The 15,801-nt window shown below is 40.2% G+C and overlaps 1 protein-coding gene across 3 annotated transcripts in view; it reads left to right on the top strand.

Moving 5' to 3' along the window:
- The window catches only part of RRP36 (ribosomal RNA processing 36), a 47,836-nt gene that overhangs the window by 24,115 nt on the left and 7,920 nt on the right, over positions 1–15,801 (top strand). For all 3 annotated transcript variants that reach the window (XM_060754459.2, XM_060754457.2, XM_060754458.2), the window contains exon 3: positions 2,611–2,749. In XM_060754459.2, coding sequence (XP_060610442.2) covers positions 2,611–2,749 — 139 coding nt within the window. The remainder of the gene's footprint in view (positions 1–2,610; positions 2,750–15,801) is intronic.

Here is a 15,801-nt window from a genome sequence, read left to right on the forward strand (position 1 = left end):
GAGTACAAACATGGTAAATAAATCCCTCAGTTATTTTAGATTGGGTCAGGAAGTGTGTGTGTGCCAAGTTTGGTCCAGATCCATGGAACCTTCAACCAACACTCATGCATACTTTGACTTTTATATATAGAGATTAATGTCATTAGTTGTTTTTAACAGTATATTTTCTGATTTATTTCTGTGTCTATTTTTAATGTTCTTGTTTTGAATCCCAGATGGGCTGAATGTCAGTGAAGTAAATAGCAGTTATTATTATTAAAATTATATTTATTCATATCCCACTTTCCTCTCTTAAACTAGACTCAAAGCGGCTATTTAAAGAGTTAAATAGATTGAGGCAAAAATAACACACACACACACAACGAAACAGACAAAAGGACCATTTTCAGCTAAAAATGTCAGGCCAACCATTTCCCATTAAATATTTCTCCAAATTTCCCTTTTCAAAACCTTTGGCTTAGTCCTTTGCTGGAGAGGAAACGAAGCTAAGGGTATGTAAGTACACTTGAACATAATATCGTCATTAGATGGGCTGATTGGTCCATGGCTCGGCATGAAGGTCAGAGTCTCCGTCTGCAAGTATGGGTTTGAGCCCACTTTTGTCAACTTTGCCTCTTCGCTGGATGCCAAAGTGACTCAAGTTACCGCATTTTTCTCTCTTAAGTCCTGACATCCTTTAGAGATGGCTCATAATTGAGTGGCATGCCACATGGAGTTCAGGCTAAGCCAGGAGATTTCAAACTTAGCCCCTGGTTTCTCCTGTTAGGAAAATTAAATAACAAGCCATGTAAAAGAATTGGACCCAAGAGAGCAGCTGTCAATCAGCACAGGTGTTGCTGAGCTACAAAGACAAAAGGGGGTCAGGTCAGTTTCCTGTCCCCCCCCCCCCCAATTCTTTCTTCATTCCTCCCCTTTCAGAACTGAGATCATAAGTACTTGATCCCAGGGATTTGTATAACTTATTTTTGTTTAATATGTAATGCATTGTGTGTGTGTGTGTGTGTGTGCACACTCATGATGATGGGCCTTTTAGCATCTTTGCAAACTGTGACTGGCTGCTAGAAATTCTTAACAAAGGTTCTGTGTGTAAATGGTTTTATTTCTAGCCACAAGTTATAAAGTATACAGAAGCATGAGGGGTTTTTGCTTAATCCTTAGGGCAGTGTCTGTAATGCAAAATGCTTTGGAGCAATGTGAGAAACAAAAACTGTGAGAGCTCTTTGGAGGGGAGGCTGGAAGAAAGATTTGTATCACAGTATCTGATCTTAGCTCTAAAGCCAAGCAGAAAGCTAGGTATTGGCAATATGGTATATTCTCTAAATAGTGCCTCTCCCATTATTTGTACCATGTGTTATTGCAAGAAATGATGATAGAGCTGTTTTGAAATTCATCTCCTGCTGTGAGCAGTGTTGTCTCAATGTTTATATTACTGACAGATGATGCAGGCCAAAACTGATTTAAGCTTCACTGGTGTGGAAATGCTCTTATTCCACTTAGTTATGCACTTTTAGTTAAGTATTAAGAGCTAGTCATATTGGCTCCAGGCAAAAGCAATTGCAGTTAGGAGACAGGGTGCTGTCACAGAAAAACCTGTATTCAGACCATTTAGCTTCATATACTTGTCACTCCTTCATGCATTTGCTGGCAGCAAGCGTTGTCCAGTATAGCTGTGGTAGTAAGGCTTCAGTTTTGTGCTCAGGAGCAAATACATCTCCTGCTGGGATGCTATCGTAGAAGAGAGAATCCACATATTAAATACTTTGTTCTGTGTTGACCACTTGAGAAGCTTACAGCAGGAGTCCTCAAACCTTTTAAGCTGAGGGCTGGTTCATAGTCCCTCAGACTGTTATGGGGGCAGACTGTAGTTAAGAAAAAACATGAACAAATTCCTATGCGCACTTTTAACTAACATAAGGTAAAAGGTAAAGGTTTGCATTAAGTCTAGTTGTGTCCGACTCTGTGGGGTGGTGCTCATCTCAATTTTTAAGCCGAAGAGCTGACATTGTCTATAGACACCTCCAAGGTCATGTGGCCAGCATGACTGCATGGAGTGTCGCTACCTTCCCACTGAAGCAGTACCTATTGATCTACTCACATTTGCATGTTTTTGAACTGCTAGATTGGCAGAAGCTGGGCCTAACAGCGGGAGTTCACCCCACTTCCCGGATTTGAACCTCCAACGTTTCAGTCAGCAAGTTCAGCAGCTCAGCAGTTTAACCTGCTGCACCACGGGGGGCCTACAACTAACATTAACCTATTGGTATTTCAGTGGAAAGTGTGGACCTGCTTTTGACTAATGAGATAGCCAAGTTTATTAGGATTGTTGTTGTCATGTGCCTTCAAGTTGTTTCAGACTTAGGATGACCCTAAGTCTAAAGTTTACAATATGGGCCGGATAAATGATCTTGGAGATCGGGCCGCGTCTGGCCTGCAGGTCCCTGACTTACAGTGTTTCTGTATCTACAGAAGAAGGAAGGCACTCAGGTTGCCTATCAGTCTAAAGAGCAGAAGAGGCTTCAGCATTCAGTGTGTCCTGGTGGATGCGGGAACAAAGGAGGTTTGGGGTAAATCAGAGATTAATGGCTATGCCTTCTTTTATTTTCCCAACAGAGTTGTCATCCATGTCTTTTGAAGAGCTGCTGAAGTTCAGAAACCAGGTTGGGACCAAGGCTTATCAGCGAATGACTTCTGGGAAAAGAGCATCAAACACAAAAAAGCCAGAGAAGAGACAGTGTCCAAGCAAAGACAGGTAAAAATGCTTCTCCAGATATTATCTCCAAGAGAAGACTATACAGTCGACCTTCTACATTCTCAGATTTAACTTCCAAGGATTTCATTATTCGTGGCTTTGATCAACATGTTCTCTCTAGGAACCTTTAGATCCTCCATCATGGCTCTGTGGTCTACTTCCCCCAGAAGTTGACCATGCAGATACACTAGAGAACCTCGAGGTTCTTAGAGAAGTGTTAAAATAGGAGTTTTAAATTAATGATTTTTCCATTTTCATAGAAGATCTGCAACTCTAATCCCCACAGAAGTGCTGCATTTACACTTCTCTGTGTTCCAGTTAAATTTGTGTTCTTGTTCTTACCTACTTGGGAATAATTATTACTATTGAACTTGCTAGGCCTTTTTTCTAAGTAAACTTGTTTTGGGTTGTATTGGGGGACTCCTTTCTGCTTGGTACAGGAATGAAAGACTTCTGATTTTGCTTCTGGGAAATGGTGACATATAAAAATATCCTGCCTGGAAAAAAGGCACATAATTTTAACCAGAACTTCATTGTTTTTTCTTCTATCAACAAAGATGGGTTACTCTGCAGGATGGACTTTTCTGAAGAGTTGACTTCTGAAGTGTCTCCTTTCTAGCGTGCACCACTGGGGCAGCATTTTCTAATATGATCTGACTGATTTCTCCCGCCTCTCTTTTTCTTCTGAACCCCCCTGGTATCGTTTTATGTGGCTACTCGACCCCTTCTTGCCTTCACAGCTCCTCTCACTTTGGTGTATTCTGTAAATGCCATTGATGTGATACCTAATTTGTACATTAAACCAGACAGGGATACAAGCAGATCACCGTGGTCCGCCCTTGGACGCCTCCCTGCAGCTCAGCACATTTAATGCGTACCATTTGCCTTTGTTCATGGTCTTGAAGCCAGATTTCAGAACACATTAAGTGTCACATTTAAGGTGATACAAGCAGACATCTATTCTTTACTTCATCAGTTCTCCCTCATCTTAACTTTTAGCTGGAAACATCTCTTTTCCACCTCACCCTCTGAGTGTATTAAAATCATGTGTGGCTATTTCACTGTCTACCTGAGGCACTTGCTGGGCAATCCAGACAATGCCATAAGCCTCTGAAAATGTCTTTTCTATTATGGGTTGCTTATTTCTATTTTTAACTCTAAATCCTTTGGAGAGTTGCTTTTGTGCAACAGTTTCTGTGCAGCTGGAATCAAACCAGGTATGTGTGTGTGTTGTTTTTAAAGAAACCCACTTAACTAGAAAGAAAATACCCCCAAGTTTTACTCTTTTCAGTAATGTATTCTGGAATGAAGCTGAATTCTTAAGCAGCTCAAAGCTGTGTATGTGTGTGTGTGTGCTTTTTTCTTCTTCCCCCAAATGAACTGAATGAAATTGTAAAACCATTTCGCCTGTCCATTGTGTTACAGAGGTGAAAATGAAACGGTGCCCAAAGACCTGGCTGATTTGAAATTTTCTATAGTGGATGTGGAATAACGGCTCTTGAGCAAGCACCTGAGGTTCATTGTCTGTATTTCTCCAATATGTGCTATAGAAAGCAGCAGCCCATTGTGCTCCAAAACATTGCAGAATGAGAGGGCAGGGAAATGGGCTATTCCAATAGTTGCACAGGAGATGTTGCTCTGAAACAACATGTTACTGCCTTGAAGATGTCAAATCCTATTCTGGACCAGGAGCTCCATATTGTGAGACTCCACATTATTGTCATGAGTTCTGATTTTTGAGGCGATTGATCAAGGGTACTACCTTTTTAGGTAATAGCCATTGAGCTACTAGTTTGGATTGGGCACCCTGAAAGTGGTGGCACAGCAGGTTAAACTGCAGAACTTGCTGACCAGAATGTCAGCTGTTCAAATACGTGGGACAGGGTGAACTCCCGTTGTTAGTCCCAGCTTCCGCCAATCTAGCAGTTCAAAACATGCATTTGAGTAGATAATAGGTACCACTTTAGCAGAAAGGTAATGGCACTGCATGCAGTCATGCCGGTCACATAACCTAGGAGGCTTCTACGGATAATGCCTGCTCTTTGGCTTAGAAATGGAGATGAGCACCACCCCCAGAGTGGGACATGACTAGACTTAATGTCAAGAGGAAACCTTTACCTTTACTCTGAAACCTTGTGATTACTTGTAGCCTGCAAAGGTTTTTATGGATCCTAAGCCCACTAAATTTTGCTAGACTGTTAATTTTTTTCTGGGCAGAAAAGACGCATTGTCTCTCACATTTTAAATAGGAATCAGAGTTCTCCTGTATTGTTCAGCAACAGCTGTGGCCACTTCTAAGGCTCCATTTTTGACAATCTATGGCTTGTGGAAGAACCAAGGCACAGAAAATTGATCCTATAAACTGAAAGTACAGTATTTTTCATCCCTATTCTAGATGAAAACCTCCATTTAGCACCTCACTAGCTGTTGCTTCCTGTCTCCTTACTTCACAACTTTGTACAGGGTTCTCCAGAAAGGTTGGTTTTTAAGAGAGTCGTCTCTTCCTAGGACTAGCTGTATGTTCTGCTTTTCCCACTGTGTCTGGAGGCAACACTATAAAGCTGTGGCTCACATAAAAGGAGAGTGGGTTTTGTTACTGTCACTGCCAAATGGCAGTAGTGTCATATTTTCAGACTGTTAAAAGATTTATATAACATTTCTAGAAACGTTAAAGGTGAAAATAGTGGCAGTGCTACCAAGAGAATTAAAATGAGTACACTTTAGTAGGCCAACCCATTGGGGGTAAAAAGAAAAAAAAAACCTCCCAAGGGTTCTTCCTGCTCCATCTTTTGGAATAAAGAAGATGATGGTGATGATTCAAGTTTATAGACTGCTCTTCGTAAACATGTCACAGCAGGCTTACAAATAAGAATAAAACTAGCAAATAAAAGGTCTAGAAATTCAGAAAATCCAACCAGATAAATACTTTTTGTTGTTTATTCATTCAGTCGCTTCTGACTCTTTGTGACCAGCCCACACCAGAGCTCCCTGTTGGCTGTGGTCACCCCCAATTTCTTCAAGGTCAATCCAGCCAGTTCAAGGAACCATCCATCCATCTTGTCCTTGGTCAGCCCCTCTTCCTTTTTCCTTCCATTTTCCCCATCATCATTATCTTCTCCAAGCTTTCCTGTCTTCTCATTATGTGGCCAGTTTTAATCTTTGCCTTTAATATCCTTCCCTCCAGTTAGCAGTCGAGCATTATTTCCTGGAGTATGGACTAGTTTGATCTTCTTGCAGTTCAAGGCACTCTCAGAATTTTCCTCCAACACCACAGTTCAAAAGCATCTATTTTCCTTTGCTCAGACTTCCTTATAAATACTGTAACCTGTATCAATATTAAAGGAACCCAAGGCATGGATGAATAAATGTAACTTAGCCTAACCAAGAAAATAGATCTATTCGATAACTACTGACACACCTCTAGAGATGGATGGTTCTGCAATACATTGGGCAGAATGCATAGAATTATTTTAAGTTTTTTTAAACAAACTTTAGAAGTGTAAGAACAAGAAGGCCCTTGTTCAAGTTATTTTCCCTGCACATATCTAGTAGGTTGAGTCACAAGTAAGAACTTCTCAGAGATTCCAGAAACTAGGCTGGAAAATGGTCCAAATTGTGTATCCAAAAACTTAGCGGATATGTCATGGAAGTACTATTACACCACTTTTATCTCAGGACCTGAAGTGGGTGACAGCCTTTAAAAACTATACAATTTAAAAGCCTATAAAATATAACTATTAAAATAGAATTAAATGTTACTATTATTAAAATAACTCAGCTTAAATCAGATGAAAACAAATATGTATAAACCATAGAATCACAGTGTTGGATGAGACCTCATCGGCCATCCAGTCCAACTCTTTGCCAAAAATCAGGAAAATCTCATTCAAAGCACCCCCAACAGATGGCCATCCAGCCTCTGTTTAAAAGCCTCCAAAGAAGGAGCCTCCGCCACACTCTGGGGCAGAGTTTATTTATTTATTTATTTATTTCTGATATTTTGCCCCGCCCTTCTCACCCCCGAGGGGGGGACTCAGGGCACCCTCACAAAAGCATCATAGGATGCCGACATCATAAAAACAATCAACAATCAACAATACATTAAAATATTAAAAACAGTAATTAAACAATTGATTAAAAACACGCCTGTTAAAATCAGATTCCAAAATCCATAATCCAAGGTCCACTGCTGAACAGCTCTCACAGTTAGGAGTTCTTCCTAATGTTCAGGTGCAACCTCCATTCCTGTAATTTGAGGCCATTGTTCTACGCCCTAGTCTTCAGAGAAGCAGAAAACAAGCTTGCTGCTTCTTCTCTATGACTTCCCCTAACATACTTATACATGCCCATCATGTCTCTTCTCAGCCTTCTCATCTGCAGGCTAAACATGCCCAGCTCTTTAAGCCGCTCCTCATAGGGTTTTTTTCTCCAGACCCTTGATCATTTGAGTCACCCTCCTCTGGACACATTCCAGCTTGTCAACATCTTGCTTCAGTTGCGGTGCCCAGAATTGGACACAGTATTCCAGGTGTGGTCTGAGCAAGGCAGAGCAGAGGGGTAGTATGACTTCCCTGGATCTAGACACTATACTCCTATTGATGCAGGCCAAAATCCCATTGGCTTTTTTAGCTACCGCATGACATAGTTGGCTCACGTTTAGCTTGTTGTCCATGAGGACTCCCAAGATCTTTTTCACACGTATTGCTGTCAAGCCAGTTGTCCCCCATTCTGTATCTTTGCATTTCATTTTTTCTGCCTAAGTGAAGTATCTTTCATTTGTCCCTGTTGAACTTTATTTTGTTAATTTTGGCCCATTTCTCTAATTTGTTAAGATTGTTTTGAATTCGGCTCATGTCTTCTGGAGTATTGGCTATCTCTCCCAATTTAAAACAGTTCAAGATTTAAAATGAGATGTTCAATATCTGCGTAAAATAACAGTGCAAGGAATTATTTTTGTTGTTTATTTATATAGTGTCATCATGCATACCATCTGATACAATGGCTCTCAACCTGTGGGTCCCCCAATGTATCAGATGGTACACTTTTGAAGAAGCCACTATTTTCGGTTGTGTTACTTGTAAGGTAATGACTTTGACAATATTAAAAAGAAAAAATAATAGACATTACTTTTTTACAGCCTCAATCTGAGGAACAAAATTTATTTATTATTTCCTATATTTATATACCGTCCTTCTCAGCCTGCAGGCGACTCAAGGCGGTTAACAAGGAAGAATTGAAAACAAAGCCAGGACTATAAATGGGAACTTTATTAACAGTGATGGAGGATATGTTGTAAAGAAGGATTGTTAGGAAAAATAAGTAGTTCTGTCTTTACCATTTGGGTATGGGCGACCATGAAGCATTCATGCTGAGATACCTGAAAAATATACTTCAATACAATGTTCAGTGTCAGCAGGGAGTCCTGGAGTGCAGAAATACAGCTGAGTATCATTCGCATAAAGATGATATGGAAAACAATACAAACAGAGAAGATTATTCAAACATAGAGAATAAAGAGCAAACAACAAAGGGCTCAGAACAGAACCCTGTGGTATCCCAGCCAAAAGGGGAAAAGAAAACTATACATGACCTTCTGCAACCAATAATGAATGACCAACTTACAAGGGGCGTTCATTTAAGATTTCCCCTGACTGACTTCCTGTGGACTGAGAGCAATGAAACTTGGCACAATTATTAGTCCTTCTCTACATAGGTACCATCTAGGGACACACACTTTCCCCATCTTTTTAAGCAACTGTAAACCCCTTGCTTGTAGAAATCGGCAGATTGCTCCAAAAGCCACATTGTGACTTCAGAAATCAGAGTCTCATCTGAAAAATGCTTGCCCTTCAAAAATAACTTCATTGCTGGATAGAGCTGGAAGTCCGATGGTGCGAGGTTGGGTGAATAAGGGGGATGCAGTAGAATTTCAAAGCCACAGGAGCATGTTTCCATTTGGGCAACATCTGAGTTGTGAACTGGTGCATTGTCTTGCAGAAGGCGGACACCTTTGGTGAGCATGCCACAACTCTTGGTTTTGATGGCCTCCCACAATTTCCGCAGCAGTAAAGTATAGTATGCCCCAGCGATCATGGTACACTTTCCTAGGAAATCCATCAATACTACTCCGTGCTGGTCCCAAAATACAGTGAGCGTGACCTTGCCTGCCAAGAGTTAGGCACGTGCCTTCTTTGGAGGCAGTGAGTCATGATGCTTCCATTGCATCGACTGGACTTTAGTCTCAGGATCATAGTGATGGACTCAGCTTTCATCCTGTGTGATCAGTCTGTTGAAAAAGTCCTCCTGGTTTCCATGGCACATCATCAGTAGAGCCTGAGAGCATTCGACTTGTTCCTGCTTCTGGAAAGGTGTGAGCAGCCGGGGGACTCAGCGAACTGATACCTTATGCATGTGAAGATGGTCTGGGTCCATTATCAAACCTCACACCACTTCAGCACCTGTAAAATCAAGACTAGAGACTTATATAAATCGTTACACATGTGCCGTTTCAGCGTCCTGTGATAAATAGCAGTGGGTCAGGGGAAATCTTTAATGCACACCCCTCGTAAGTGATAAAATGTGAAACAGCCCCAGACTGAATCCATAAACCCTAAGACATGAAGTGAATACAATAAAAGAGCATAATCAATTGTGTCAAAGGTTGCAGAGAAATAAAGGGGAATAAGGACTAAGTACAGGTAGCCCCCTTTTGTCCCCTCCCTGTGGGAAATAATTTTCTGAGAGTTCGAACCTCCTTCAACTACAAACCTCAAGTTTATAATTGGACGGAGAGAGTGCACAGAGAAGGAAGGGTCTTCCTTTGAAATGTCGTCTTCCCTGTTTAGAAGGCAGTATTGGAAATACATAAATGCAATGTATGCTTCCTCCTCTTCGGTTTATTCTATCCAGATCTGTAAGGCCTAAAATGGTAAATGATAGTGCTATATGGCAAGAAACCATATTTGGAAAAAGTAGCAAATAATAATATAAGAACTCTCCTTTGCAAAGCAGAAGGCAGTCTTTGTCTAAATGTTTGTTTTCTATAAGTTTACCAAAGTGTTTAGTCAATTGGTTTGTGTTTTTTATATCAAGAGTGGTCAAAGTGCATCCATGGGACTGATTGTGTCCTCTGGTGCCTATGTCTTGTGTTTTCCTGTCCTCCAGATTCCCAGATCACTTTCCCTTGAAGCCTCCAGGAGTGACAATACACATTACTGTCAGCCCTCCACATCTACGGATTTTTTTTTAAATCCCTAAAACATTCCGGGGACACTGTTTTACTATGCCTTTCTATATAATGGAACTTGAATATCCATAGATTTCAGTATTAATGGGGGGGGGGGGGTCCAGGAACCATACCCAGCAAATTACTTTACTTACTTTCTTAGCTGATCCTTCGTTGTCTGAGTATGATGGCCTTCCAAGTGTAGTCTCCTAGCAGTGGATACATAGGTGACTGTGGAGCCCTATTCTTGACTTGCATGTTCTTCCACAGTGAGGGCATAGGTTTCCAGGTGGAAAATGGTCCCGGTCAGAGTTGGCTTGATGTGCCTTTATCTTGGCACGTTTCTCTCTCCGTTTGAGCCTCTTTGAATTCTGCAGCACTGCTGGTCACAACTGATGTCCAGTTAGAGCGCTCAAGGGCTAGGGCTTCCCAGGTCTTGGTATCTATGCCATAGTTTTTAAGGTTAGCTTTAAACCCAGCAAATACCAAGGATCTATTGTATATACACATTGCACACCACCCCTGTATTATTTCCGTCTCTCAAGTGCTCATGCGCACACACATCTATATATACAAGGTGAGGCAGCATAACTTCCTTTTTAAAAATGCGCGCCATTCAGTCAGTTGAAGACATTGCGGAGCGCTAGTGGTCTCGTTCGAGAGGCGGGAGTATAAAGTTTTGTCCTGACACAGTTCAGTCGTCATCATGTGTTGGAACAGTAAGGAGCGTGCTTGTGCCGTTGATGCCTACTTTTTTGAGTGGATTTGGAGTGGCCGGCCCGCTCTCCAGATTTGGCCCCTTGTGATTTTTTTCTATGGGGTTTTTTGAAATCCCGTGTTTATGTGAACCGTCCAAGGACCCTACAAGATTTGAAGACCAACATCCAGGAAGAAATTACCAACATAACGCCTGCTATGCTGGCAAGAGTCATGACAAACGCCAGAAATCGGTTTACTCAGTGTATGGAGAATGGAGAATGGGGGACGTCACCTACCTAATTTGATCTTCAAAACTACATAAAACAAAACTTTAGGTATACGTCTATATTATTAAAAAAAAATCTGATTCATATAATAGGTTTTATTAAGTTTTGGAAAAAGGAAGTTATACTGCCTCAACCTGAATATAAAAAATGTAATGTTTGTTTGTGGGACATCCAACTCAAAAACCACTGAACAAAATGACGCCAATTTTGGCCACAAGAAACCTACTAACCCAAGGAGTGACCATCACTCAAAAAATCAATTAAAACAGCAAAAGAAATTTAAAAGCCAAAAAAGATAGAAGATGACACAGCGCATGCTCAAAAATGAATTCCATGGTCCCACCCCTCCTGCATGAGGACACGGCAAGCAATGGTGGGTCCAGCAAGGGGGGGGGGGAAGCTTCACCAGCCGCCAGGGAAGGAAGAGAGAAGGAAAGAAAGAAAAAGAGAAGGAAGGATGGAAGCAAAGAGAAGAGCAAATGAAAGAAGGAAAGAAAGAGATAGAGAAGGAAGAAAGGAGAGAAAGAGGAAGGGAAAAAAGGCAGGCAAGGAAGGGAAGAGGAAAAGAAGGAAGGAAGAAGAGAAGGAAAGAAAAAAAGGAAGGAAGGAAAGAAAGAGAAGGAGAGAAGGTTGGCCACAGCAACCTTCTGGTGGGTACAGCTTGTGTGTGTGTGTATGACTGTTCATCTGTTCCTGGAGGACTGTGGTGCAGAAAATTAGCCCTGCTTACCCTTATTTTATTTCTTCTTTTCCACTAATCGACTAAAGGGAGCTAACCCAATTAGAATTGCATAGAATATTTGGAACAAACACAGTGGTAGCTTATTCGAAGGGAGAGTGTTGTCTTGTTCCACATTATTTATTTGCCTATCTTTTTCCTTATAAAAAGGAAAAGCAGCAGCAATAACTGCAGGGAGCCCACAAACACAATTTTTAAAAACACAAGACATTGCTATAGCCCACCTGACTGATATAAAATTGTAGCTCAAAATTGGTATCACAGAAAAAAGAGTTTTTACATTTTCCTCTATAAATTCAAATCAACCTGAACACTTCGGGCAAAGCCTGAAAAAATTACTTTTCTAGACTGCTGGAATCCTCGGGCAGCAAACCCTCTCTAAATACTGGATGTTGAAACCAGATTTGCCTATCTTTAGATCTTAGGAGGAAAAAATGACAGCTTATTCCCCGGGGAGCATTCTTATACCTCAGTCTGGTAACCTTTTGGAGTTCAGAGTAATATATACAAAGAAGAAATAACTTCAAAGGAGTGATAAGCTGTTATATTCAAATAAAGATTGGAGACCAACCTTTCAACCAAAAATATTTTCACTGAAATGTAGTTAGAGAAAACTTTTTTTTGTTTGAAATTTGTGTCCCTTGCCTTTATTGGAAGCATTGTATATAATGAGTAAGCATTCTGCGCCCTCTAATTCTGAGAAAATGAAAGCCTCTTATAAGGTAATGAACGCTGCTGAAAAAGGGACAGAATGATAAGAACATTTAATTAGATATACACAGCCTGGAAGGTTTTTAATAGCATTTTTTTTCTAATATGCACACTGATTATATAAATTAATTTGCCATAGAGATAACAATCATGGCAGTACAATCAGTCTATCAGGAACCACATACACCAATAGAATTATTTTTTTCCTTGAGTTTCTATATTTATGCTCTTGTCATTGCATACATTAATGAAATGGTTATTGAATGTATGGAAGTATTGAGAGCTGAAACAATGGGAAGGGTTAAAGGACAGGCTTAAAGCAAAAGCGCAGTACAGTAGAGTCTCACTTATCCAACCTTTGCTCATCCAATGTTCTGTATTATCCAACGCAGTCTGCCTCCCGCCCAGATCCACAGATGTTTCAATACATTGTGATGTTTTGGTGCTAAATTCGTAAATACAGTAATTACTACATAACGTTACCATGTATTGAACTGCATTTTCTGTCGAGTTGTTGTAAAAAAAGATGTTTTGGTGCTTAATTTGTAAAATCATAACATAATTTGACGTTTAATAGGCTTTTCCTTAATCTCTCATTATCCAACATTTTTGCTTATCCAATGTTCTGCCAGCCCATTTATGTTGAATAAACGAGGCTCTACTGTAGATACCTTCAAATTTCCTGTTGACTTACAACAACCCCATAAATTTGACAGGGTTTCCTGGAGCCCCCAGTGGCACAGTGGTTAAATCCTTGTGCCGGTAGGACTAAAGACCAAGAGGTTAGAGGTTCAAATCTGGGGAGAGCAGGTTGAGCTTCCTCTGTCAGCTCTAGCTCCTCATGCGGGGACATGAGAGAAGCTTCCCACAAGGATGGCAAAACATCAAAACATCTGGGTGTCCCCTGGGCAATGTCCTTTCAGACGACCGATTCTCTCACACCAGAAGCAACTTTCAGTTTCTCAAGTAGCTCCTGACATCAAAAAAACCCAAAACAAAACAAGGTTTCCTTTGGACAAAAAATACTCAAAGATAGTTTCCCATTGTCTTCATTTGAATATGGCCTACTGCATCTGATGTTTCATGATGATCTTCCTACCAAGACCTGACCCTGCCTAGCTTCAAAGTTCAGACAGGATCTGGTTTCTTCAGGGTTTTTAAGCAATGTCAGGGCCATGGAGGAAGGTGAAAAACCTGATGTGATTGCATTTCTCCAAATCTTACCTGCATTCTCATATCAACTTCCATTCAAATCAGGTCGCAATAATTCATTTTTCCTTCCTGCATATAAATAGAATTGTTTTTAACATTCATTATAAAACATTTTAGTCAATTTGTATTTTAAATTATTGTGAGCTTGCGTCCCATGGCTGGATGAGATAGGGCATAAATTCAGCTAGTCAATCAACCCTTTCTGCATATTTTTCTTAACACATGCGATTTTGAAAACATTCTCTCCATTGATCAAATTATGTTTGCTTTTATTTATCAATTGTGTGCATTTTTATCTATTTGCATTTTAAAATCGCCTACGTGGTTGAGTTTATTTGGGGTGTGTGTGTGTGTGCATTTATTTTAATTCTATGAAATACATCACATTGCAGAGAATTTCTAATGCAAAGTAGCAAATACCCTAAAGACAACAGATTCTACCTGATCTTAGAAGTTAGGCAGGCTTAGCCCTGGTTAGCATTTGTATGGGAGAATGCAAAATGTTGTAGACTATGTATTAAAGGAAAGACCTGGAAAGTCATCTCTGAGAATTCCTTGTCTAAGAAAACCTAATGAAATTCGTAGGGTCACCAAAGTTCGACAGGCAACTTGAAGGCACATACACACATACAAATCTTGGAGAGTTTGAAATAGGTAATTTAATGAGTAATTTCAATTTCAGTCATAATTATGTTTATTTATTTATTTATATGGACAGTATTTATATTCTACCCTTCTCACCCCGAAGGGGACTCAGGGTGGACAGAACACATATATGACAAACATTCAATGCTGTCATACACTGACAATACAGATAACTGTACATAGATAGAGGTATATATAGGCTTTCCCATCTTCAGTATCTTGGAGGCTGTGCTCAGTTCCAACCTGGGGGTGTGGGGGGTGTGCTGTCGCTCCACTTTCCATGCCGAAGAGCTTTGTTTGTAAACTTCCTCCTTGATCAAATGGCCAGCATTTTTCAGGCATTTCCTTATGGGTGCGTTAAATACTTCCCCACTAAAGCGGTACCTATTTATCTATTTGCATTGCTGTTTTCGAAAGTGCTAAGTAATAATAAATAATAATAAACTTTTATTTATATCCCACCACATTCTCCCAGAGGGACTCAGAGTGGCTCACAAAACACTCAAGGTGTGAGATGCAAAATACAACAAGTGCAAAACAAAACATACAAGTTGACAATAAACAATCAACACAACATCATAAATTAATAGTAGTAACTGGTAAAATTTATTTATTTACTATTTTTCTACCCCACCTTTCTCAAACCGAAGGTGACTCAAGGGGCTTATAATAAAAATTTACAATAAAATACAGCAGTTGCTGCAGATAAAACAGCAGTATTTAATCTCAGAAGTATAAAGTGTGAACAAAGAATCTAAATGTCCTCATATATATTATTAGAGAATCTAAACATGCAGTAGCTGGACTAAAGGCCAGGAGCTCACCCTGACCAGACTTCAAATAGTCAACCTTTCAGTTGGGAAGATTTACTGTAACTGGCAGTTAACTGCTGTGATAAAGCCCGGCCCATCCCAAATCTGAGAGGATATCACTGAAACTAGAGCTCTCCTGACCATCCAGAAAAATATTGTGTCTTGGAGTAATCAGCTCAAATGTCCTCTTTTTCCAAAGAGAAGTTGTTGCGATCCCCATGAGCACATCAGACGAATCTTGGCAGCAGAAAGCTGTGCGTGAGTGTGAATGTTTGCCAGACAGCCAGGGCATTATATTCATGTGAGCAAGTGACTTCTGCTTCTTTTTCTCCAGCTGTAGATTTTTGTGGAGAATTCTGGATGTCTACAGTAAATCCTAGCTTGATCAAACACCATACTAGTCTTGCAAACTTCCAGCCAGAAAAGAAAGTCATATGTATAACTCTTGCAGATATTACGGGATTCTCATCTAGTTGCAGCAAAGGTTTTAAACAGGTCAGTTCTGAATAGCAGGCTTAGAACAGATGATAATGGCAAATGAAAAACCTGTATGTGCTCTACTTTTAGACTGGACTTTTGTATAAGCTTGCCACCATTCACATGCATAACTTTAATGACTCCAAAGCAGCATATCCTGCACTTTGATACACTTCAAAGCCCATTCTTCAATATTTGGTAGTAATGATAAAAAGTATATGATAAATGACCCTATTCCATATAGG

The sequence above is a fragment of the Anolis sagrei genome, chromosome 1, assembly GCF_037176765.1.
Source record: "Anolis sagrei isolate rAnoSag1 chromosome 1, rAnoSag1.mat, whole genome shotgun sequence".
NCBI classification, from domain to species: domain Eukaryota; kingdom Metazoa; phylum Chordata; class Lepidosauria; order Squamata; family Dactyloidae; genus Anolis; species Anolis sagrei.